The sequence below is a fragment of the Penicillium manginii genome (assembly GCF_028828005.1).
Source record: "Penicillium manginii strain IBT 31320 chromosome Unknown utg000005l:1.0-5665137.0:1.0-5668048.0, whole genome shotgun sequence".
Lineage (NCBI taxonomy): Eukaryota > Fungi > Ascomycota > Eurotiomycetes > Eurotiales > Aspergillaceae > Penicillium > Penicillium manginii.
This window is the reverse complement of record NW_026643106.1, coordinates 1,961,946-1,985,688: the sequence shown is the minus strand read 5'-3', so window position 1 is coordinate 1,985,688 and position 23,743 is coordinate 1,961,946. Positions and strand designations below refer to the sequence as shown.

Genomic DNA, 23,743 nt, shown 5'->3' with positions numbered 1-23,743 from the left:
GCGTATTCCGCATACGGACGCATTTCTTGATTACAGAGGTCTACAGTTAAATACGAATACGGGAACAAAGTCGTGAGATAATGTACAATTCTTCGTAACTTCATCTAGGGATTAAGAATAATGCTAACGATAACCAACGCGAGTCGCCCGCAATCCATCCTCTCCTTGAAGAGATCAAGACATTATAGGGTTGTCAAACATTAGGTTGGGCGGTCGGTGCAGTATACCACAGTTGGAATCGCGCTTCATTCAAGCCAGAAGCGAAGCAAAAAGCGAAAAGCGAGATGCGAGAGGTAAGAGGGTTCCGTCAAGTTTCCCTCTTCTCTGCGCCATCCATCGCCGGTGCCGGCCATCCCAAACCGGCTTCCTTTGTTTCTCAGTTCCCCCTTCTCTTCCCCTTTTGCTCCTCGCATGGGCGAACCACTTCCACGCCATGGAGGAATCATCACACTGCCAACGCTGGATTCACCTGCCAACGAGCGGAGGCTTTTCTATGTGCCGATGCAAATGTCCTCAAAAAAGCCAATAAAAAATATCCAAAAAACTGTTTCTATGCACAGCGAGTGTAGTGCAAGCAATGGCGCCGAGCTCTTTTTGAGCTTCCCATGAGGATAAAAAACCGTATCCAAAGTTCCCAGTCGCCAGTTCGTAAGCGATCGACACGAATAATAAAGTAAAAGTTTGTTCATATGGACGAGCGCGAAGCGAAGATAAAAGGGTGGCTCGTCCAGTGCAAAAAAGTCGTAGCGAAAGACATAGGGTGAGAATCGAAGTTAAAAATGTTCGGATCGACCTCGCGAGGAGGAACGTCCGAGTCTGTACAAGCGAAGGTTTCCAACGGTGGCGGTGCGAAGAGAGTCGCATGCCCAGAGCAGGTGAATAGGGTTCACCACCGGAATTAATATTATAGACGGAAAGGCCACTCCAGTGGTGGAGTGACAAGGCATGTACAGCCAGAAGGCAAAAAAGTAACCTTCGGCTCAAAGCGGATTGAGAACCGCGCGAACCGGAGGTTTTCAACAGGTGATTAAAAACCTTAGGTGTCGAAAATGGCTCGATGCAGATAATGGTCCCAATAGTGTCGTCAAGTAGGAACGCCGAGTGAAAAGCAAAAAAGCGTAGATGCAAGATAGTAAGCAGAGTCGAAAAATGATATATGCAAGGTGGTTGTGGGTTTAACGACCGGCCTCGAGGTCGTGGTTCGAAGTCAGAGTCTCGCTCTCCCAAGCGTAGTGATCGTCTACGGGGCTCAGAGAGCCGGAGGAGACCGAAGATGAGGAACCGACGGTCCACTCGTCACTGTCCAGGTTCAAGTCACCGTCCAGACTAGCGAGGTCATAGCCAAACTCGCGAGAGTAGTCGCCGACCTCCACGTAGTCGTAATCCCAGCGGAACGTCTTGTCGGATTGAACACGGGGCAGGAATCGGGTCTTAGCGAAGTAGAACGCAACGGTGGCGAGCAGACCACCGCAGACTAGGTCGACAGCATAGTGGTGAGACAAGTACATGGTGGCCCACCACATCCAGAGGGTGTAGGTAACCCAGAGGAACTTCATGCGGGGGAAGACATGGCTCATGAAGAGAGCGGCCAGGGTAGAGTCCGCCGCGTGGAGCGAGGGGAAAGCACCAAAAACCACGGGAGACTGCTTGAAGCCTGAGGTATAGAGGTCAATGCCCAGCAACTTGTCAATGCGAGCAAGACCAGCAGGATTACCCTGCATAGAGTAATCTGCGGGGGCGAGACCGTAAAGATTCTCGTACCACGGTGGCGAGCAGGGGAAGCATAGCTGAATGGTCACAGCCAACATGCTGATATATCCGAGAGTCCGGGCGAAGAGGGGGGTGGTGCCCGGGGGTCCGAAGATAAAGAGGATTGTGGAGACAACGACGGGCGCACCGTAGTGGCATAGGCCGTAAGGGATCCACGCTAGAATGTCGAGCACCACGTTTTGGTGGGCGGACAGGATGTTGCTGATGTTGGCGCCGTAAAGGATATTTTCCATGGCGGGTAACACGCGAACCCAAATGGCTGGCCGCCAATCGCTGGGAACGAACCTATCGGAGAAAGAAGAGTCAGTCATGCGTGATTTTGCCAGCTGTGCGGCGAAATTCGCCCACTTCATGGATTTGCGTTCGGGGGATCATTCCGGGGGGCGCGTGTGAAAGGGAAAAAAAGGGGAGGCGAAGCCTCAGGCAAACAAGCAGATGGAGAACTCACTGGCACGCATAGAAGAAGATGAGCCATCCAGCAACAGGCAAGAAAGGGAGGAAGAACTGCCGGGTAAGGGGCAGAAGAAGAGAGAAGATGATTAGGGTCGCAATGCCTGTCTTCGCGAGCGGGCTAGGGGATTGCATCATGCTCAGGGAAAAGATGCCGAGAATTAGGAGTAGCAAGTATTGGAAGTCATATATCGTCCAACGATGGGCCTGGAGGGATCGAAGGGAGTCGACCGGGGAGAGCGAGGTCTGTAGGGTCGAGATCGATGAGGCTGGCGATAGACGACTCCGTAGCTTTGAGCGGATCTTCCGGCGCATACGATGGGGCACCAAAAGTTGAAAGGAGCGCCATGGCATCTGAATCTGAAGCTTTCCGAACTGATTCTGGGTGCGATCCTTCCATGACGGGAATGTAGACATCTTTGCGGCGAGGGTAGAGTCCACCAGGGGAGACTCTAGATCAACTCGTGATAAGAGAAGGGGGGAAGGGTCGAGGGATGCCGCGGGATGAGACGGAAGGAATTCGCAAAGGCGGGATGAGAATCACTGGTTGACCGGCATGGGCAGAGTAAGGGGAGAGAGACCGGTCTGAAAATGCAAGGCGCCGAGCCCAAAAGTGTGATGAGAGAGAATGAGAGGAGGGGGGGGGGGAGTAAGGACTTAAGATTAAGAAGGGGACGAAAGCGAGCGAGGGAGAAGAGAGAGAGGATTTACATGGTATTGTCAGGTAATTTTACGTGCCAGGTTTGGAAGTCCATGGCGTCACTAGTGTTGGGTTTCATATTGGCAGTATTGGCACCGAAAGTGGTATGGTATTGGTATTAGTCTTGCTATTGGTATTGGCAAGGGTATGTACACTAGAGAGATTTGAGATTGAAAATAGTCCTAGATATTTCTTTCTTGCGAGAATATCATCTACATGTTGAATAGGACTATGGGCGCATACTCTGTCGACAGGAACTGTAAAGTATGTATGCATAATAAAATACCCGGGCTGGCCGGGCGGATGCTGCGGAACGGAGTCACGCCGATCGGGCTGATGCAGAGAGATCACGGATATTGCACACCTATCCGAGGCCGAGCATAAATTATGTACATTTACATTGTCCAGTACTCTGCATGGACTCGATTATTTAGTAGTAGTAGCCATATCGATCAGTCCCTATAGTACTCTGTATACATCACTACTATGTACCTAGGTTGACCAAGTATGTCTACCAGTTATGTGCACTGAGAGCTCTAACAGTGAAAGTGTACAGGACATAGTCAAGGCAAGGATTCGTCCTGTAATGTACCGTACCCATGGTACTCCGTTGGGACGAAATTTCAATGCAAATTTTCAATATCAACCCATTGGGGGTGGTTGATTGGCCCACTTGCCCCTTCTACCGCCCCATCGTTCAGCGTTGCAGACCAACTGGAGTCCCCCATCTCCCGGCCCAATTTCGCTTAGCCCACCAACGGTCGTACAGCTTCGTATCCGCATAGTAATTACCACTTGCAGCTCTGCTGGGTGAATTGGTGACGAGTTTCTCATCAGGGGGGTCCGGAGTCAGGTACCAGTGGATACTTGAAGTAGGGACTCCGTAGTAGGGTATCTGTTTTGACGAATCCAATCAGAGTACTCCGTATACCAAGTAGAATAGTATAGCCCCTACTTCGTATACTTGTACTTCAGAGAGCACAGACTCAATTACTATTCAGTCGCGTGTCACTGCTCCGTTTTCACTATTGAATAAATGTACGCGACTCAGACTATCGATATCGATACGCAAATGGGATGACAGCTCAAAGCCGGGTGGAGCTAGCGCCCGGACAAAGCAAAGTCAAAAAACACTAAACTAAAAATTCGGTCAAATCAAACTCTGCACCATTCTGGCCTCGGCGCGTAGATGAGGATGTGCAGGGCCTGTCTCACTTCCAGCCACCGACTTTGCTCGCGATTCCCAAGTCCGATCCGTGTGCATTGTATCCGCTCTCCGGCCTCCGTACACTCCGAACCTCCGTTACTGCATCGTTCTTCTGCACAAATAGTACAATGTACATGTGCCTTACTCCGTACTCCGTGGATACATCAGATCCCGTAATGTAAATGGGGCCAGTTCCAAAATCCCCTGAGTAACGGTCACCATCTGGGTTGATCACGGCTAGTCTGCCGCCCCTTCAAGTTTCAGGTTGTCTAGCTCGCGACACCGGGGCCAATCACTGGGGGCCAAAGCTCCCGGGTACCTGACAAGGCTAGGAGCTGGAGACTGGACCGCTGGATCCCCCAGCCTCTTGCTAATTCTCCGATTCAAAACGCACTGGTTCATCATCTTGTAGCCGCACGGTGCCTCGTACGACACGTGTGTCACGTCGTTGGCGCGCGAGAGAGATGGGATCTTCGGTATCACACTGGGAGATGGGTCGGCATGGAGACGGATCTCCGGTGTTGGGATTGTCCACGAGAGGGCGGAGGTGGATGGAATTCGATATAGTTGTGCCGTTGGTGGCCGTTGCCAGCTCCTGCTCATTCTCGAGTCAGCTTATGGTTGACCAACCCACATGAATGATGATTTCTGCCGGGGACCCACTCGAGACTCTGCTTGCCAGGAACCACCAAACGACTGAGTAGAGTAGACAGACGAGCCCGAATATGACCAAGACGATGAATTTTTCGGTGAATGTCGTATCGGGGGCGAACTGTCGTTTTATGAGAAGTGAGTAGACAGTTTCGGGGATTGGAGCCATGGTGAAGCAGTTCAATAGGATGCGTGACAGAAGTCAAAGTGGTGTATTCGACGACTGTCATTCTTTCTCCATGAGATGAAGTGAAAAATGAAGTGATAAACTATGGGATAGGACTTCATTGTTTTCCGTGGCTTCCTCTTTGCCTCAACTCATATCTGTGGCAGGTGCATTACTGTAGGATTACTCTACTATAGAGGCATTCAATAGATTCAAATTCAAGTTAACGATTGTTAAGGGTCTGCAAGTAGTTAACAGTAGTAAGATCAATTTCAGCCATTTTTCATACTTCCAACGTTCGTTTCAGATACATGAATCGCACGCGAAAGTCAACCATCCACCAACCCCTGAGCGCTTATATATTACAAACCCTCAACACAAACTGCAAAAATTCAACCTGCCCAGGAAGCCAAGGTTATCGTAATACTCAAGTATCGCGTAATACTCATGTCGACACGACTAATGGTCAGATTCAGATGCAGTCGAATTTGTCGTATTCGATTTGCGCTGCGCTTCGTGGGACGGTTGCCTGCCAGGAGTGGGGGCTGGAATGAAAGGACGCAAGGCTTAGACTGTACGCTTTGATAATTACGGCCGTACCAGGACTCTCGACGGGGCCTCGTTGACCCTCGTCCACGTACTGGCCAAGTCGACGTGTCTGCCCAGGGCGCTGCGCCACATGTAATTGTGGGGGACTCGTGTACGCTGACCTCATTGTCGTCAGCAAGATTGGGGTTTGCCTAGAGAAGGAATATACTGCGGCGCCATGCCATGGAAGTCCACACTGTTTTCTGTCTCTCGAAAAGGTAGCGTCTGCGAATTTTAGCTTTTGCACGGTTTGATTCGTTCAAAAGGGGTGGTTTACTGGCTATTTTTAGGGGTCGCGCTGTCGTGCCGAATATGGAGATGTGTGGGGTCGGGTTCTCGCTGGGGGCTAAAAAACAAAGACGAAATTACCTACCTAGTCTAGGGAGTAGGCTCTCTGATAATGTAATGAACTAGGCATCTTGATATCATCGGACAAGCTATCCAAGTACCATCATTTAATCTAAGCACTGTGTCGCTGGTGGTTTTGATTATAGGACGGTAAGCTGAGCCCAGCCTTGCGAGTGATGCACCCATGTACGCGGCCACTATACTTTATTGAATGATCGGTATAAAGGCTGAACCTTATCCAAGTGCATCACAATCTGTAGTCGGTGAGACATGTAATTGGAGACCATAATTCTTCAGAAGACATGCTATTGCAGAGTAACTAAATGAGCCGTGACCCTCTAACGAAGCTTAAAGCATGAAATTAAAGCAACCATGTAACCAAATAGATGATTGAACAAAGATCCCGGAAATAAAAGAACCTTTCACATCCTGTGAATAAGGTTTATCTCAAATCCTCCAACAGATCCATATCCAGGGCCTTCTTATGCTCTTGATACGTTGTATTAAACCGACATCATACCTTGACAAGAGTGACCTTGAGCAGAATCGAATTAGGAGCCATATGATTAAATGTATCGTCCGGCGAATGACCCTTGGCAATCATTTCTGGGATTTGTTTCTCCATATGAAGATTCGTGGGATCATTCGACCACTCGACATTCTGACACATTGCCCCATACGTTTTTGCTTTCTCGTCGTTGTCGAAGAACCCCTTCAGTTCTTTGACTGTGGACTTTTAGCCAGGCTATACTTCAGCATGCAGAAATCAGTATTATGATGCACTGTTGCCGAATTTTTCTAGGTATGTCATCATCATCGTATGACCTAGGTCCACCATGGTTTGTGTGCGCAAGCTGTACATCCCTTCGAGATGCCGTTCATTTGTTGTGACTTTTTCAAAGACTCAATTATAGAGAGATCTCTCTCAACGTCCTTAATGTCAGACGCGAGGTTAACAGAAATACGGTCTGTGAGAGATTTCTGACCACAATCTATACCAGCACGGCAGTAATATTAGCAATGAGTTGACATACCTTTTCCTCCAAGTATTTCTTGGCTCCACCTCATTCATGTTTTTTTTATGGTAATCCTTGAGCTTTGTGCTGGATTATGCAATGGCTCCTAGTCCAAAAATTCAATACGGTGGTCGTTATAGCCACCATAAAGTACCTCTCTGTTCGAGGTCTGACACAAGAGATAAGCCACGGCATCCTTGGGGTGATGCTAGATGCGAATTCTTGAATTGCTTTATCAGATGATTTCTTTCACCCTTCATCTGGCTGGTAGACTGATGGAATATTTTTGAACTCGTCAAGAAATCTCTTCGTCCGTGTATAATAGGCCTCGGCCTAATTTGCTGCAAGAGCTTTCACCAGGTTCACCCACTTACCATAGTCTCCCAGTTACCAAGCACGATATTTAGGGATCGAACTCGGGCGCTTGAATTCATTCTCTGTATTTCGCTCTCTTGATACTGAAGTCGATTGGCCAGCTATAAGACCAAGCAAGATTAAAATGCCCCATCGTGGTGTCGAAGAAAAGCGTTCAAATGGCCCAAGTGAAAAGGTTCGGGATTGATGTAGATAGATATTTGATTGTAGTTCCCTTCCTCGAGGCAAATGGAGATGCAGATTTATTGCCATTTGCTCTACTAAGGAAGTCGCTTAGCCTTTGCGCCAGTGCTTATTAAAAACTTTATGTGTTGTCGCCATTTCTCAACCTTCTTCTTTACGTAGAATGGTCCAACATTTCTCGATATTTCCACACTTATAGGCTGCATGTACAAGTGGTGCTGATAATGGGAACGCAGGTTACACAGCTTTCTTTGAACAGACATACATCATGATTATGTAAGATTTCCAACGTTGTCCGTTCGAAATATAGTATACTATACTATTAACACCTAACATGGAAATAAGACGAAGGTTATCCAAGCTGAACGGGACGATCACGTACCAAAGCCAAAGAGGGAAATACAGTGGCTGCGGAGAATGAACCCCTCCGATAGATAACTGAAACTACTATCTCAAGAAACAAAGACCATGTCTGCCCAGGTGGGCCAGTAGACGGACCATCCTATATTGCTAAGTTGGTGGGCTGGGGGCAGAGGATCCACTTTGGTACTTGAATCGCCATTTCCATTGCTTCGATGTCACCACTGTCGGCACTGGCATCACCAGAAAGAGTGTTATATGAGTTATGTAGCCAGTAATTTGTCTCAATTCATTCGGGCCGCGAAAATTCTGTGCGGCCCCGGGGGTTTGAAGCCGTGTAGAGCTTTATGACGACATAGTCTATATTTTTAGAACTGGTTGGCTTCGAAGGTTGGGGCGGCCCCTAGATAGCTCGTTACAATGAGGGGTGCGACCGGTTCCCCTGCGAATTGTGCGAAAATTGTAGATTTTTCTTACGAAATAGCATAATTGAGCAGACTTCATGAAGGATGTTGTTGAATCGCTACATATTGGTTAATATTTTGCAAACTATCCCTCTTGCTCCAGAACTATAGTCGCTGTAAAAATAGTAGATATTTGATTTTGGTAGGCTGGGTAGACCTCAAAACGGATCTACTCACAGCCATCAAAATATTCAAGAGTCCAGTAATAAAATAAAGGTCAATAAAAACGCCAGTACACCAGCCCATGTATGTTTGCATACCATGCAGTGAACGCCAGAAATAGTCAAAAATAGAATCGAACAGTCCAGCCAACTCCATCACCCCTTTTGAATCACTTTCCTAATGATCGTGCTTGCTATGCGATCAGTGTGCCATCATTTGGAATGCCTTGACCAGGCCCATCGCCGAACCAGCCGCGATACCACCCACAAGCACCATCTGAATGCCACCGACAAAGCCCTTGCGGATATTTCGACGACCCCTCCATCCACTCACGAAGCAGGTCTTGCCATAACCGAAGAGAAAGAGAGCGACGACCATAGTTGCGATGGACCAGCGTAGAGCGACGAATGCGTCATTGGGCCCAACGAAGAAGTAGGGAACTAAAGGCACAAATCCGCCGATGAAGTAGCCAAGGGCAATCGTAATGGCGCAGATAACAGCACGAGAGCTTGAAGGCTCAGGAATGGTATGGTGGAAGTTCATCAGGAAGGAAGGGAGCATGGGCGAGTTGGAGAGGTGGTTGGTGAGCTGGGAGACGAGCTCGGAGGGCAGCTCATACGGCTCGAAGATATCTTGGATAGTTCCCGTAACGGACATGGGATCTGTCACAGTCTGTGCCTCTGTCTCTTTAAATGTTGCCTTGTATGATTCCCTAGAAGAAACGGGTCGGGTTAGCTGGGTTGTTTTGCAATTGTTGTGGCAGGACACGCGTACTCTTCGCTCTTAGCACCCAGATAACCTCCCAATCCCATTGAGATCGCGCCCGCAATCAGTTCAGCCATGCCGCCAAAGACGACAACTTTAGTATCACCCAGGGCTGACAGACCAGCTGTCAACGCAAAAGGTACGGTCATGCCATCGGACAAGCCGATGATGGCGTCGGAAACGGTGCGACCGTCAATAAAGCGGCTGGATATCTTGTCTGCATTTTGTCGAACTGGACCATCGGCAGCTTCGATGTCGGATTGCAGACGCTGGTGTAAATTCTTTTCATCCTCTGAAGAGCTCCGGTCGGAGAGAACTGAGTAGTTTGACATGAAGCCGGTTAAAGAGGTAATAGACATGCTCCGAAGCAGCAAATTCGAGAATAGGTCGGAGAATGGATCGCCAATGGATCTGGGAATGTAAACACGCGAATAGTTCACAAGGGGGAAAGAGAGAGTAAAACAACACCAGTTCGCGTGGTCCAAGCGAGGATTAAGAAAGATCTTATTATCCGTACCTCGCTTGGGTGCGTTGCAATGAACTGCGGAGAAACAGCCTTGTGAGGGCCCATCACAGCCTATTGAGGTAGAACGTGCTTGGCATTCCTGATCCCACCGAATGCAACACCAGGCACGTGCAATTCTGATTCGAGTTGGGTCGACTCGATGGTGGAGCTTGGTTGGTAGGAGTGGAGTACCTCGAGGTAGTTGATGGTGCTTAATTCTGAAGGCTCCCGCCAATAAAAAAGCTTTGATTGTCATCCTCTGCGGGGGCTTGTATACAAATTCGTTGTGATTGGTTAGACACTCCCGTCAGTGGACCCACACTATCCCTTTTTAGGTCAGAATTGTGGAAATGGGAAGCCATAGCCTCCGGGGGGCCACCCCCAAGCAGGTACACGCGTGATTGACATGCCCATCTTGATTGATCCAGGTACACCGGGCCTATCTCACATGGGATACTTGAATCAAATCATTATCGAAGAAAACTACTCCCGTACTCCGTACACTACTACGGCACTGTGGAAGGTAAAGGTCCATGCTGGGACCGCTGACATTCCTCATCTGCCGCTTTCTGCACGCGATCGAGATCACACGATCCAACTCCCCTCCCCTGCGTGCCACAGGGTGGTGACTCGAGAACGCGTTGGAGTCTCCTCCCTACTCCTCTCTTCTTCTCCTCTTCTTATCATCAAATCTCCCCCACATCTCCACCTCCTTGCAGGGATTTGACTGTCCCCAAAAACACTGACATGGTGGATCTCACGGGGCCTTCCATCAATGATAATGCTCAAAAGAAAATGCTGTTCCGAAGCTGCCGGGATAGCGTCGGAGTTCTCCCTTGTGTGTATCTAGCTTCACCCTAAGAGTGGAGAGCAAGGAGCGGACAAGTTGTTATCTCCAATCCGGGGCTGGCCGATGACCATGAGGTCTGTCATCGGACCCAGCAAGAAAATGAGAAAGCTCATTTCCCGCCGAAGTAGGCGCGCTTGGGGATGCCGTTCAGGTAGATTCCCCCCCTAAGAAGGTCGTTTCGTCCTAATATACTAGTAGAACTCCCCACTCTATAAAATGCTGCATACTCCCCCTTGATCGCGTATCACAATTAGCTCGACTTCTTTGAGCTACCCTTTCACTTAATTGCGATCCGTCGAGGTGACTCCGGGAAGAAAATCATCATGGTGAAAAAATTCTCGGCATATGCCGCCCTGGCCGGCTTGATCGCCGCAGTATCAGCTCGTCCGAGCGCCCGAAGCACCGAAACTTGGAGTCAACTCCGTGAGAATGTAAGTGACATGCATGGTACATATGTGTCTATGCGCAAGTATATGGGTTAACAAGAACCTCAACACATAGATCAAGCATGTGATCTATCTCACGCTGGAGAATCACTCGTTTGACAATATCGCCGGCTACTGGGACTTCCATCCGGACATCGACAACCTACGCGGCGTCACATACTGCAACGAGTACACCAACCCCAATTGGACAGTGTGGGGAGAGCCGCTCGAGATCTGTGCGGCGCCCTACGAGACCGAGGTTCCACTAAAAGATCCGGACCACAATTTTGCCGGCGTCACCTATGAGATCTTTCGTAAGTGGAACGTGACCAAGGACGATGTTCCCAATATGGCTGGCTTCGTGGAGCGCCAGTCGGAAAAGTACTCGTCAACTCCGGGAGATACCTCCTTTGTCATCCAGGCCTACAACCAGAAGAAGACGTCTCTACTAGCGGAGCTTGGACAGAACTTTGCCTTCTTCGATTCTTATGTCAGTTTGAAGCATCGTTCTGCTAGCGTGCACACAATTGACAATTTCATAGTTCGCTGAGCACCCCGGTCCGACCAATGTTAATCGGCAATTCGCAACCTCTGGCTCGTCATGCGGCTTTGTCGACAATACAGAACAGTCCGCCGGTTTCTGGAACAATGTCACCGGAACCACATGCGCGACTTCGATCTTTGAATCGCTAAGCAAGAAAGGCATCAGCTGGAAAAATGTGAGACGTCATGAACGATCAAATCGGATGTTTCACAACTAAACCTTCTCACAGTACTACGAGACGGACATCGTGGATGCATACATGTATAAGGTAAGCTCCTATTCGACAAAATAACAAGGTTCATAAAGCACCTGTTCTGACAATCTTCATCAGTGGACCCAAGACAACGCCATGGACAAGCTAGTGCACGCCGACGAATTCTACCGTGATCTCGAAGAGGGCACACTGCCTACATTTTCCTATATCAATCCAGAGTGTTGCTCGATAGATTCGATGCACCCGACTAGCCCCATGGCAACCGGGGAGCAAATGCTCAAGCACTTGTACGACGCACTCCGCCGGTCCAAGTATTGGGATAACGCGTCAGTCCTTTACCCCCATATATCCATATACTCCAGCTCTAATACGTGATACAGACTGCTTATTATCAACTTTGACGAGCACGGTGGCTTTGCAGACCACGTCCCTCCCCCAATGAACATTCCTCATCCTGAAGATGGCATCACTTTTGCCGGCACGTCTGACGGTCATTATGTCACCTACGACTTTACCCGTCTGGGTGTTCGGTACGTAGCTACCATTTCATATTCAATCAACCATACTGACATGTTTCCCAGTGTTCCCGCTTTCCTAATCTCTCCCTGGGTCCCAGCCAACCATCTTATCCACGATGAGGGAACCGAGTACGCCTCAGACTCCGCCTACACGCACAGCTCGATCCTACATTTCCTGCAGGAGCTCTGGAACCTCGAGGGTCTGAATAATCGCGTACAATGGGCCAAGACCTTTGAATCGGCCTTCACGACCAAGGGACGTACTAATACGCCTAAGACTCTGAGCACGCCTACCTGGTATGGTGGGAGTGGTCAACCCGAGCCGTCAGTCTTTGGCCTTTTGAACCAGGATGAGAGCTATTATGCTTCCAATTAAAATACTACATTGTACATGATTAGACACCAAAGACTCATGACATTGAATAGATGCCACCTCCACTCTAGCATATGTCCAATCAATGATTCCGTTGATATTGTAATTTTCGTCCACCAGGGTTAATAATTCCCCTATTCGGAAGCCAGTTCACTGGGGCAGAGTGTCTATCTGAATATTTCAGGATGCTAATATGATGACCAACGCTGCTTATTCCGGCTCCATGTGCTATTTAATTTCAAAATGCCCTTAGCGGTGACTTCACTTGATGCCAATGTCATGTCTAGGTGACCTGTCATGCCTAGTACCCTGGTTTCTTGTTGCTTTAAGAGAGAGTGAAAATAACGGTTGTTTCTTAGCTTTCTCAAGATTCACTCTCGTGGGTCTGATTCCTATAATACCTGCCAATGGTCGATAGACTGCCAACTTGAACCCTGCCCTATAGGTTTATTTTCCACCATCCACCATCCACCAACCCCAGACTATGTACAAGGTTCTGCATACTATCAGGCTCCCTGTGAATCGAGAGGTTGCTGGCGTCTGCAATAAAAATGTAATCCTTTCAATGCAGAGCATATTTCAACGTCATCAGAATGACTTGGGAGGCTATAGGAATCATAATCAAGCCGCATTTGCCTTGTTCTCGGAGATTCAGCATCTGAAAATGGTTTACTGTGTGAAGGGTTAGACAGATTTGACAACGCAAAAAGGTGAGCTTACTGCTTGTCATTAAAAACCGCAAAGCCGGTGGAAATAATGAGCAGAGGCCGAGCAAGATCGGCGATAATCTGCTTGACCGGGGCGGCAGTAAATGGTGCTATTATGATCGAGTCGTCGTCGATTTCCGCGAATCCACCTGCACCATGAGTTCCAATGATTTTGAATCCCTTCTTTGTCAGGATATCTTCTGCCACCTCTGTATAATCTGGGTCCTGTGCAAGTAATGGCAATATTTTATCGCAACGACAAATTTGAGTGATAGTAAGAGCCATGGAATGCTGGATCATACAGCCCGTCAAATTTTCCACCTCTGAGTTCTCATCCCAAGAGTCGTGCTGCCTTTTTAGCCATTCAGGTGCGGAGCGGCAAAAGTCACCGAGCCCGAAACACAGAACTTTTTTTACAGCCTGAGTGTTTGTACCTAGTGTATCTTGAGCCAAAGCTTCCAACTGCTTACAGGTCTTGCTATTCTGCCACAACGATTGCTTCTGTTCAAAGACTTGCATAGGCTGTGCTATAAGCTCTCGAAAGTTTCGTGCGGTCTGATTGCTCCAATCCACAATATAAGAGCATAGGTAAGTTTCGACTGGGCCGGTAGGTTGTGCTCTCACAAGTTGCCAATATTCTTGATACTTGACATAGGGTCTCCTAAGAAAGGAAAACTTAGACCACAGGCTAAAATCAGGTCAGAATAGTAGGCCCGCGTACCAGATAGGATTCCGTACTTGGAACATGGGATTGGAAATTTGGATTATGCTTCCATCGATTCGACGGACTGAAAATCGCTCTATGGCATAGGATTCGCGCAATTGCTGTTCTATATCTTCGAAATCCTCTTTCGTCCAAAGCTTGGTCCCAGAACTGTATAGATCTGCGGCTCTTTGGCTACTCATCCGCCAATCCGTGCACCCGTACGCAAGCGGTTCTAGAGTTTGTGGCATGATCTCGTAGTTGCTGGTCGGGTAAGGGCGAGGAACATACCATGTGTTGAATTGCCGGGAAGAGAAAGCATCGAGGGAAGAGAAAGCATCGAGGCAAGAGCAGAAATAAAATTCTGATCGCCGCTCTATACCCTAGTGTCAATTGGGACGAGGTCCTGGACCCAACTCTCTCTTGATTCGTCGATGGTGCGTGGCTCGCGGATTTCGTGCGACGCTCTGCAGCACGACCTTACCTGTCATATTTCTGAGTATTCGGCCCCATAATCGAATTACTAATGTAGCCATTCAAGTATACCAGTACTAGAACTTTTTGAATTGACCTCTGTACCTACTACAGGGTATCGAGTAAAAGTATGGATAATAAATCAACGTATAAAATCGCTTTCGAAGGTCACGGTTTTACTCTGGTCGACATTTCAAACAGAACGCGCCGTGGATTTTACTGCTTACTACCTCCTTCCCCAGCATTGACATTGTTGATGCCCGTAGTACTGCGATAGGTTGAATATCGTTGAGGTCAGCTCCATATTAATCCATTGACTCTTCGTCGACGGTCAATTACTTCCAGCCACTGGTCGGGTCGGTCCAGCCCGGCAGCCAGGCAGCAGATAGATTACTATGCATGATAATCCTACTGTAAAAGGCGTGAATCATTGATGAATCAGAAGAATAAAGCCTAATGCATTCTCAAAAAATTGCAAGATTCGAAATGTATATGCAAAGAAGTGAAAGACAAAACCAAACAAAGCGTTGCAAACACCATCGCGACTAGACCTAGCTGCGATGATGCCGGGTATGAAGTAAGACATTATCGTACACCATGACGCATTTCCAGCAAGCATAACATGGGATGAAATGGAAAGATCGATGAGAAGATCACGAAAATTGCGCATGCAAATATATGCGAAAGGCAGTGAGAATGGATAAAAAAAGACGACCACGTGCAAAGTTACGATTCGGGTAGACAATGGCCGGTAGACTTGTGAGAACACAGGCTAGAATTTCAGGGTCTCGTCGAGAGAGATGGATGGGTTACTTGGAGTGCCTGTCGTCGCGAGTTAGTGAAATTGAACTCCAGTGGATACGGATCATCGCAAAGAAAAGAAAAGGAAAAAGTAAACATACGGCTTGCGCTTCTCAGCCCCGCTCTTCTCATCCTTGCCCTGCATATCCCAAAGACGGCTTTTATACGCGGGGAAGGAAGTGTGGTTCCACATGTTGACGAGGACACTGTATTTGTTAGATCGAGATCGGAGTAAACAAAGAAGCAGAGGGGATAGGAAGACAAACCTCTGTGTGCGATCCTTATAGGCCTCATCCTTGACCTCCTTCACATTCACCTTCATGCCATCTTTGGTGAAGACGACATTTTTCTTCTCCATTTTCTCGCGCGTGGTTTTGCTCACGCCCTGGACGATGCTGTACACAACGAAGCCGACGGCGGCGAGGACGCCGACGAAAAGGAGGAGGAGGATGAGGGGGAGGACGTTGGACTTTGCCATGTTGTGTGGTGGTTACCGGCGGCGCGGTATAGATCTGAGAGGGATAGACGAAACGGTTGAAGTGGCTCAGGCAGAGGGGTGTGGCTTTGAGAGATTTGAAGGTCGGAAGGAGTGGAGTCGAGGAGTTTGTTGTGGGTGCCAAGCTGGCCTCTCGGAGGGTCTAGGCTAGTTGCAGGCTTGGTATTCTGGGCATAAGTTGCTGCCTGGGGGATGTTGAAAGAAGAAAAGAAGAAAAGGAAAAAAGGAAAAAGGAAAAAGGAAAGAATGAGCGGCCAGGCCTCCATGAAACAGATTTATCGTCAGGGGCTCCTCATTTTAACGGCCGCGAACCAAAATAGGAGGGGCTAACGCGGTGATTGGTGGGGTTCTGTGGCTGTGTGTGGCTTTGGCCTACTCGAGGTACTGCGATGATGATAATCATGATATGATCATGCTATTCTTGGGTCCATGTACGAAGTACATACCGCTTCCATACTAGTATCCTACTACTATCCAAATTTACTTCTCTAGTACATAACCCAACACTGTATGCATCTACTACGGAATACCTAGGTAGTACCATGTAAAATATGTACTTTCTACCGCCCCGCAGCTGATCGGTGGATCACGATCTCTACTGCGTCATTATGAGAGAACTTATCCAAGTTACCTGTGATCCGGGGAAAGGGCAGCCATTGCTAGAACTTTTGTTTCTAGGTAATTCCTCTCTTTGCAACTACTATATTTAATTCTACACGGCCACAAGATGTGCGACCTCCCATTCTTCCCCATCTTCCCCATCTGCTTCCAATGCGGCACCGACCAGAATCCCTGCCACTGTAAAGTCGTCGGGCCAACACTAGGTATGTCCCAGCCATACCCAATCATCTGGGCAGGGATTTAATCTCAGCGGCATAAAGAAAAATCAGGATCATTGCTGATACTTAACTAGGATTCTGCGCTACTATTGTCGCTGCAGTGTGTCACCCCCTCTTATCTCTTGTACTATAGCCGATTTATCCGAATGATGGCTTGGGCGCAAGGCTGAGTTGACATAAGACCTGATTCGCTGACTCGGGAATACTTACAGGTGATCTGCTGGCCCGCCTCGATTTTTTGTGGCTGTGGCTGTACACAGACCGGGCGGGAGTATGTGAATTCTCTTCTCTCTTTTCTTTGCGTACTTGTAGGTAACAATGTGGCTAATGGATTTAGTGTGTTGGGCTACCCGGTGAAACTGAATGGCAAAGTCAGCAATGCGATACCATTTTGACCATGGCTACCACAAGGAGTGGATCACTACTAGTAGTAGTACCTTCACTACTTGAGATACTAGTAAGATTGGAATCATATTTCGGTGGGCCGGAGTTACAGAGTATGAAGATTGCCAGTGGCCAATCAACTTATATGGAAATAATAATAATAAATAGTGTTCGTACTACTACTACTACTACTACCTTACCATACAAGCAAATCAGAAATGATCAAAGCATAAGTCAGTTTAAGATATATTCCTAGACCAAGGATGTCCATCGCGAATTGGTATTAGAGGACAGCAAAAAACAAGGCTTGCCGGAATACAATGCGGTGCGGGCGAATGAGGTATCCAGATCAAAAAAAGAAAAACAATTAAACCAAGCCAGAACGAAACCATGAAACACGAAACAAGTAGTGCAGTGCGTACAGTTATTGAGAGAGCAGCCTCTCCATTTCTTGATGCCACCGTCTAGTGTTTGAGTGAGGCAATCCATCATAAGTTCAGAACAGAACAAGTATGCATCTACTTGAGCTTTTCCTTGAGCTTGCTGAAGAACCCGCTCAGTCGCTTCTTCTTCTTTTCATCCTTGGAACTTCCCGTAGTGCTGCTCCTAGCTGCATCAGTGTTGGAAGACTCGGCGGGCTTAGCAGTGGTCGCTGGTACGGTTTGGTCTTCAGTGGCTGGGGCGGAGGTGGGGGCGGGAGCGGCTGATGCTCGTCCGGGGGGAGGAGTCGAGGTCGGTGACACATCGGCTGAGTCCACCGGGGGGACAACAAGGCCTTGGCCTTGGCCAGGTGCGGTAGACGTTGTGGCTGCAGTCGCAGTTGGTGCTGGGGCTCCTGCGGATTCCTCCACAGGTACCTTGGTGTGGAGTTCATTCTCCACATCTCTCTTCTCCGCAACAGCTTCTTTGTTGGCAGTAGCCTCGGGGTCTTGGTGAGCTTCAGCAATCGATTCCTTCACGACCTCTGGAACCTCCTCCACCGGCTCAGTGCCATTTGTCTGCTTGTTCTTCTCAAGAGGAACCTCGGCGGCAAGAGCGGCGGTGGTCGAGGTGGGGGCCGCTGACTGGATGGTAACGCCGGGGTCGGCCATAGCAGCCTGTTGAGCAGGACCACCGGCGTGGTAAAGCTCTTGCTCGGTAGAAGCGGCTCGCTGAGCAGGGCCACCGATGGGCAGGCTGGACTCGGGAATGAGATTCTTTGTCACTGGGGGCACAGTAAAGGCACTGGATCCGGCGGTGTCGCTCTGGGTTCCGGCGCTACCCAGGGGCACGCTGTCACCCTTTTCATAAGATTCCTTGTCTAGTCGCACAGTCGAGTCCACAGTATTTCCATGGAGTGTGTTAGGGTCAGGAACCTTCTCGCCAGGGTTCAGCTTGATAGGATTTCCGTAGCCACCCGATGCTGGGATGGGGTTCACGGATAGCGTTTGTTCGGACTCTTGTCCCGGCGTCTCGGGGAATGTACCGGGCAGGTTTCCGTTGGCCTCCTTGGGGACAGCCGCAGCCAGGGCCGCGGTTGTCGAATCGGGGGTCACACCAGACATGGTTGCGTTGGTAGCAGGTTGAGTTGGGGCGCTGTCCTTAATCTCCTCAGGTAGGAGGACGTTGTTGATATTATCGTCTCCGTCGTTCTCCTCTCGAACACGCTTGTCAGTTGTCCAGATACCGTCGACAACGAACTTGAAAGATTTGAATGTCAGCCTAAAATTCCCCTCATTGCGGTGGAACAGTGATTGGTTTTATAGTTTAGGAAAGCGGGACAGGCCAAGTGACGTCAGCGGGCGTGGTGAAGCGTCATTCGCTTTTTGCGCCATTGAGAGAAACTGGGGTTGGATGCCAGCCTCAGGCAGCAGCCACTCACCGCAACGTGCACGCCACACAGGGGAAAAAATTGGAGGAAAAGAGAGCACGGGCATACCTTGTACTGAATCTTCTCACGCACCGGGAGCGACACTTCCTTGATAAAGATGCCGCCAACCCGGTTCAGTTTCACCGTCTTACCCCAATCATCGAAAGTGCCCGTGACGAACACCTCGTTCGCATCGTATGGCCTACACATCAATGCGAGGAACCGTCCAGTCAGCGATCCAATTCATATTATTGTCTGTGCCACGGGATGAGTCGAGCTCTTCCCGTGCGTCAGATATTGGCCTCCGCTCAGCTGCGCAGAGAAGTAGAGCGCCGAGCCCCGGCCGGAGGGCCGCGGGGGAGAGGGGGGGAAATTGAACTCACCATTGGAATGTAAAAGTCCCCATTTTTGCTAGTGCGCACAGCCCCGCCACTGAAACCGAGGAAATTGGAGGGTTGGTGAAAGGTCAGGAAGGGGGAGAGAGGAAGAGGTTGGGAGAGAAGCGCGCTTGCGAGCTTCTTGGGATGAAATCGGGTGGGGGTGTGACACAGACCTGTTCTGCCCTGATCTGAGCAACCCTAACTTCAGTTGCCCCTATCTCGATCCTTTACCTTGTTCCGTTGATCTAGACCTAAGCTAAAGCTACGATAGGGGGCCTCGCAGGGTCGTAAAACCACCCTAGTTGATAGCTGTCTCTACACCGCCGACCTCAAGCGGCGAAGGAAGGAACAGCGAGCTCCCGTGGGTCCATGACACCTTGGACCAGCATGGACCATTTCTAGGTCAAAGCACAACGTTATGTTCATGCGAATGCTAGATATAAATATGGATACCAATGTCAATATCAATATGAAGATGATCTTGTAAGACTGCAAATTTATAAATCTGATCTCTTTACTGGTATTAATAATGGTTCCCGCTATGGTTCAAGTTCAGAGAGGAGGAAGGTGCGAAGGTGCAGACGATCGCCCTTTCCGGCCAGGGAAAACCTAAAAGAGGAATCATATTCCAGTAAACCCCCAATTGAGAAAAGAAGAAGAAGAAAAAGAAGGAAGAATCACCTTCTGACAAAGATAAAATCACCTATCCACAGAGGAATTAAAGAAAAAAGAAGAAGAGAGAAAAGAAAAAAAAAAAAAAAAAGAGAAAAATCCATGTGTTCAGCCTCGGGGTATCCGTAAAGCTGAGAATCAGACTGAAAACGGATAGATGACTTCAGTACTTTTCCATATTTCGCCACTTTGACCTCAAGTAAGACGGTGGCGAAGTGTCAAAGGGATGCCGCGGGTTCTAGAAGACGCCTGGAAGGACGGGCTGGGGACGAAGCTTCTTTTTAAGTCGTGTGCACACACACCAACTGGACTTTTTTCCAACCTTCGATGGGCTATCCACCCTAAGTTATGTATAGAAATTGAGGTAACTACCAATTTAAACCAGAGAATAGCTAAACTACTCTACACAAAACCTTCCATCGTCCAATCTTTTCCCTTCACCTCTCCCCCACCTGCAAAAACTCAACGAGGAACAAGTGACGTCGATCACCATGATCGACGGAAGAAGCTCAGACCAGGCCCCGACTTTACTCCTCTCTTACCCCTCCTTGCCTTTTTTTCCCGGGAGAACCTCTGCTGCTCCCCAGAGGTCCGATTTTTGAGGCCAATTATCAACCCCCCTCTTTCTTTAGCTTGTGAGTCCTTGTTCTTCACCTTCCCGTCTTTGCCTGCCTATAGGCCCTCTTCAAAGCCTACTCTCCCGTCTCCACTCCCGAGCCCCTCCGCTCTTCTTCCCTCAATGTTACTCACCCGTTAATTCCTCCTTCCTCATTCTAACCATCCATCTGGAAGATTTCACCCCTCTTTCTCGCCCACACATCTCACCCCTCTTCAAATTCTCTCACCTATCTTCTTCATCAACTCTCTTCCCTCATTCTCCATCTACCCGCCCAGTTCGGCCGGAGTGGCGGCCTCTCCGGCCCCTAGAATCGTCAGAGTCATGGCCCAAAGCTCAAAAGCCTTTCCGGGCACTAGCCCTTTCATCAACACCTCCACCAGGTCCGATAAGGGCCCCGGCATTCAGAAGATCGCAGAAGACGAAGAATTCGAGGTGACGTCACCAACAGACGTGACATTCAAGCAATCCAGCGCCGCTGGCTCGGGGAGCCTGGCCTTCGGGGGAAGTGCATTTGGCGAGGCGGGTTCACAAAGTGCAGAAGGTGCCGTACCGGGATCGTTGTTCTCGCGGAGTCCCTTTGGCGACTCCGGGTCGGATTCGGGGTTGGGAGGAGACGAGCCGGGACCTCTGCCGACGGGATCCGCCCAGGGATTCCCGAGCAACTATGCGCTTGGTCGTCGAACCTCTGTCTCTGCGGAATCTTTGAATCCCACATCAGCTGGCTCGGATAGTTGGACGCCCCCGCACCACCCCAAAAGCGAGGACCAGCTGGCCCGTCTCAAGACGGCGGTGAGCACCAACTTCCTCTTCTCCCACCTAGACGACGACCAATTCAAGACCGTCCTCGACGCCCTGGTCGAGAAGCCCATCCCTGCCAAGGACATCAAGGTCATCTCGCAAGGTGATGCCGGTGATTATTTCTATATCGTCGAGAAGGGCCACTTCGACATTTACATCCACTCCTCCGGCTCAGTGCAACCCGGTCCCGATGGCCTAGGTAACAAGGTGGCTACCAATGGGCCCGGCGGTTCATTCGGTGAACTGGCACTGATGTACAATGCTCCACGTGCCGCGACCGTCATTTCCACCGACGCTAAGAGCACTCTTTGGGCCTTGGACCGAATCACCTTCCGCCGCATTCTCATGGACTCTGCGTTCCAGCGCCGCCGCATGTACGAGGCTTTCCTCGAAGAGGTCCCCCTCCTCTCTTCTCTGAAGACTTACGAGCGGTCCAAGATCGCCGATGCCTTGGATACCATCAAATATCCGGCCGACTCGACAATCATTACTCAAGGCGACCCCGGTGACGCATTCTATCTGCTGGAGTCGGGTGAGGCGGAGGCTTTCAAGGATGGAACTTTGGTTAAGAATTATAGCCGCGGGGATTACTTTGGTGAACTGGCGTTGCTAGATGATAAGCCGCGTGCAGCGAGCATTGTCAGCAAGACCGATGTGAAGGTAGCACGTCTGGGCCGAGATGGGTTTAAGAGGCTGCTCGGACCCGTGGAGGAGATTATGCGACGCACCGACTACAAGGCGGAAACCGCCAAGTCTCCTATTTCTTCGTAGAAATAGGATATGATACGATGGAAATTCGAATGACGAGGCCTGTGCAGCAAGCAGAAGCTAGGACGCGACGCTAAATCGTTCACATTATCACCTGTGAGACTTGACCGGCGATTTCAAGTCATGTTCTCTTCTGCTAGTTTAAATCTTTTGTTTGGTTTTTTTTTTCTCTCCCTCTCTCTTTTATTTTCCCGCTTTGTCCCCATCTCTCTATCTATTCCCAACCCATTCGCCACTCTTTACGACTTCCTGTACTTACAATCTTGTCTCTTTTACGCCATGTGGTCCCTCTGGCCAGGACCTACTATTGTCCTTGTCATATTATCTTGCTGGTTGCTTATGATTATCTCATGCTTCTTGGACCGAGCAAATTGACTAGAATTTCATGTTTAAATGATGCGGTGTATGCCATTTTTTTTTATTTTGTAGTGACTCGGAGATATTATGGCGTAGGTACCTAGGTAGCCCATCAACCCATAAGTTCTCTATTAAGTGTGTGTATGCAGCCGTGCTATCGAGTTGAATATATGTGTAATATATAATCATCACCGCGCAACTACCAGATCACTTCTCAACACCCACTTCTCCCCGCCAGTGACCTCCATTCCCTCGTGCAGCATACAATGATCCCCGTGGCGATGTAACAACGCTAGCCCCGTCTCGGGCGCCACGGATATTGGCTCTGGATTAGGATCTGCACGCGTAGGCTCGGGGTAGAAAACGGTCTCACCACCGGAGCAGGTGGTCAAGTAGATGAGTAGGGTCCAGGTTGTCCGCGCCGGCACGGATTTGGATGACGAGGGTGGGAGAAAGGTCAAGGCATTGGATTCATCATCTATCTCTAGGTGTTAGCCTGGGGTAAATCTAACGGCAACGAAGGAAGGGGGGGGGGGGGTGATATATCCGTACAATGCTGTGCAAAGAATTGGCCCGGGGAATATCGATAGATGCGAATATTCGGGTTCAGGCCCAATGGCTCTCCGCCCCAGGTCTGCTTGCATTTCTGCGCCAGATCTGCGGGTAGACTTTCTTCTTCATTATCATCATTATTATCGTAATCGTATTCATCTTCGTTAAAGCGGGTGGTAACTAGCTCCTTCAACGCCGTTCCGGTCCACATCATCTCCGCAAACCGCGCATCTTCTATCTGGAATCGGTCATTCACGCGCACCGCCTCATCTTTCTTGGGTTTGCCGGGTGTGGTTGTCAAGGGTAATGAGGCTAGGAATGAGGCGTAGGACTTGCACAGGGTGCCGGGGAAGAAGTTGCGAATCAGATAGATCTGGTCGGTGAGGAGAGGAGTGAGGGTCAGGTCGGCAGTAGGGAGGAGTGGGCGTAACGGCGGCCAATTTGGAGCAGCCACGGGGGGGCTTGCGAGTTGGCGGGGGTGCTTTGGGGTCTGGCTTTTTGGCTTTCGGCATGGTGTTGAGGTGAAATGTGTCAGTGTGTCTGCCAGTGAATCGTTAAATTGGAGATTGGAGCGAGGGGTTGTGCGCCGATAAGATGTTGACCGGTCCAATCTCTCGGCTCTGCACTCCGCTTCCCCCACAGTATGACCTGCATGAGGCGAAAGGAGTAGCAGTGAATTGGATTTGGTAGAGGGTAGGAAAGAGGAAATT

General features: G+C 49.4%; 10 protein-coding genes across 10 annotated transcripts; 2 read left to right on the top strand and 8 right to left on the bottom strand.

Moving 5' to 3' along the window:
* Nucleotides 1-1,175: 1,175 nt before the first annotated feature.
* N7533_007120 (phosphatase PAP2 family protein) lies at nucleotides 1,176-2,637 on the bottom strand (the record flags this gene model as incomplete). Its single annotated transcript, XM_057103770.1, has 2 exons — nucleotides 1,176-2,055; nucleotides 2,219-2,637. 2 exons carry the CDS (start codon nucleotides 2,635-2,637, stop codon nucleotides 1,176-1,178), a joined length of 1,299 nt encoding a protein of 432 aa, XP_056958727.1.
* A 1,494-nt stretch (nucleotides 2,638-4,131) lies between these two features.
* N7533_007119 (uncharacterized protein) lies at nucleotides 4,132-4,730 on the bottom strand (the record flags this gene model as incomplete). Its single annotated transcript, XM_057103769.1, has 2 exons — nucleotides 4,132-4,378; nucleotides 4,522-4,730. 2 exons carry the CDS (start codon nucleotides 4,728-4,730, stop codon nucleotides 4,132-4,134), a joined length of 456 nt encoding a protein of 151 aa, XP_056958726.1.
* A 1,664-nt stretch (nucleotides 4,731-6,394) lies between these two features.
* On the bottom strand, nucleotides 6,395-6,718 carry N7533_007118 (uncharacterized protein; the record flags this gene model as incomplete). The annotated part of the gene is made up of 2 exons (XM_057103768.1): nucleotides 6,395-6,606; nucleotides 6,664-6,718. 2 exons carry the CDS (start codon nucleotides 6,716-6,718, stop codon nucleotides 6,395-6,397), a joined length of 267 nt encoding a protein of 88 aa, XP_056958725.1.
* A 1,923-nt stretch (nucleotides 6,719-8,641) lies between these two features.
* Nucleotides 8,642-9,564, bottom strand: N7533_007117 (VIT1/CCC1 transporter family protein; the record flags this gene model as incomplete). Its single annotated transcript, XM_057103767.1, has 2 exons — nucleotides 8,642-9,152; nucleotides 9,215-9,564. 2 exons carry the CDS (start codon nucleotides 9,562-9,564, stop codon nucleotides 8,642-8,644), a joined length of 861 nt encoding a protein of 286 aa, XP_056958724.1.
* Nucleotides 9,565-10,883: 1,319 nt separating this feature from the next.
* N7533_007116 (uncharacterized protein) lies at nucleotides 10,884-12,637 on the top strand (the record flags this gene model as incomplete). The annotated part of the gene is made up of 7 exons (XM_057103766.1): nucleotides 10,884-10,991; nucleotides 11,062-11,475; nucleotides 11,528-11,704; nucleotides 11,759-11,797; nucleotides 11,861-12,069; nucleotides 12,124-12,273; nucleotides 12,325-12,637. The coding sequence occupies 7 exons, from the start codon at nucleotides 10,884-10,886 to the stop codon at nucleotides 12,635-12,637; spliced, it is 1,410 nt and encodes a 469-aa protein (XP_056958723.1).
* Nucleotides 12,638-13,350: 713 nt separating this feature from the next.
* Nucleotides 13,351-13,860, bottom strand: N7533_007115 (uncharacterized protein; the record flags this gene model as incomplete). Its single annotated transcript, XM_057103765.1, has 1 exon — nucleotides 13,351-13,860. The coding sequence occupies one exon, from the start codon at nucleotides 13,858-13,860 to the stop codon at nucleotides 13,351-13,353; it is 510 nt and encodes a 169-aa protein (XP_056958722.1).
* Nucleotides 13,861-15,327: 1,467 nt separating this feature from the next.
* Nucleotides 15,328-15,797, bottom strand: N7533_007114 (uncharacterized protein; the record flags this gene model as incomplete). Its single annotated transcript, XM_057103764.1, has 3 exons — nucleotides 15,328-15,340; nucleotides 15,421-15,525; nucleotides 15,586-15,797. 3 exons carry the CDS (start codon nucleotides 15,795-15,797, stop codon nucleotides 15,328-15,330), a joined length of 330 nt encoding a protein of 109 aa, XP_056958721.1.
* A 1,759-nt stretch (nucleotides 15,798-17,556) lies between these two features.
* Nucleotides 17,557-19,097, bottom strand: N7533_007113 (carbohydrate-binding module family 48 protein; the record flags this gene model as incomplete). The annotated part of the gene is made up of 2 exons (XM_057103763.1): nucleotides 17,557-18,717; nucleotides 18,957-19,097. 2 exons carry the CDS (start codon nucleotides 19,095-19,097, stop codon nucleotides 17,557-17,559), a joined length of 1,302 nt encoding a protein of 433 aa, XP_056958720.1.
* A 1,782-nt stretch (nucleotides 19,098-20,879) lies between these two features.
* Nucleotides 20,880-22,127, top strand: N7533_007112 (cyclic nucleotide-binding domain-containing protein; the record flags this gene model as incomplete). Its single annotated transcript, XM_057103762.1, has 1 exon — nucleotides 20,880-22,127. The coding sequence occupies one exon, from the start codon at nucleotides 20,880-20,882 to the stop codon at nucleotides 22,125-22,127; it is 1,248 nt and encodes a 415-aa protein (XP_056958719.1).
* A 542-nt stretch (nucleotides 22,128-22,669) lies between these two features.
* N7533_007111 (uncharacterized protein) lies at nucleotides 22,670-23,679 on the bottom strand (the record flags this gene model as incomplete). Its single annotated transcript, XM_057103761.1, has 2 exons — nucleotides 22,670-22,959; nucleotides 23,034-23,679. Coding segments are annotated over 2 exons (936 nt in total), but the record flags the coding sequence as incomplete, so codon positions are not given.
* Nucleotides 23,680-23,743: the final 64 nt, after the last annotated feature.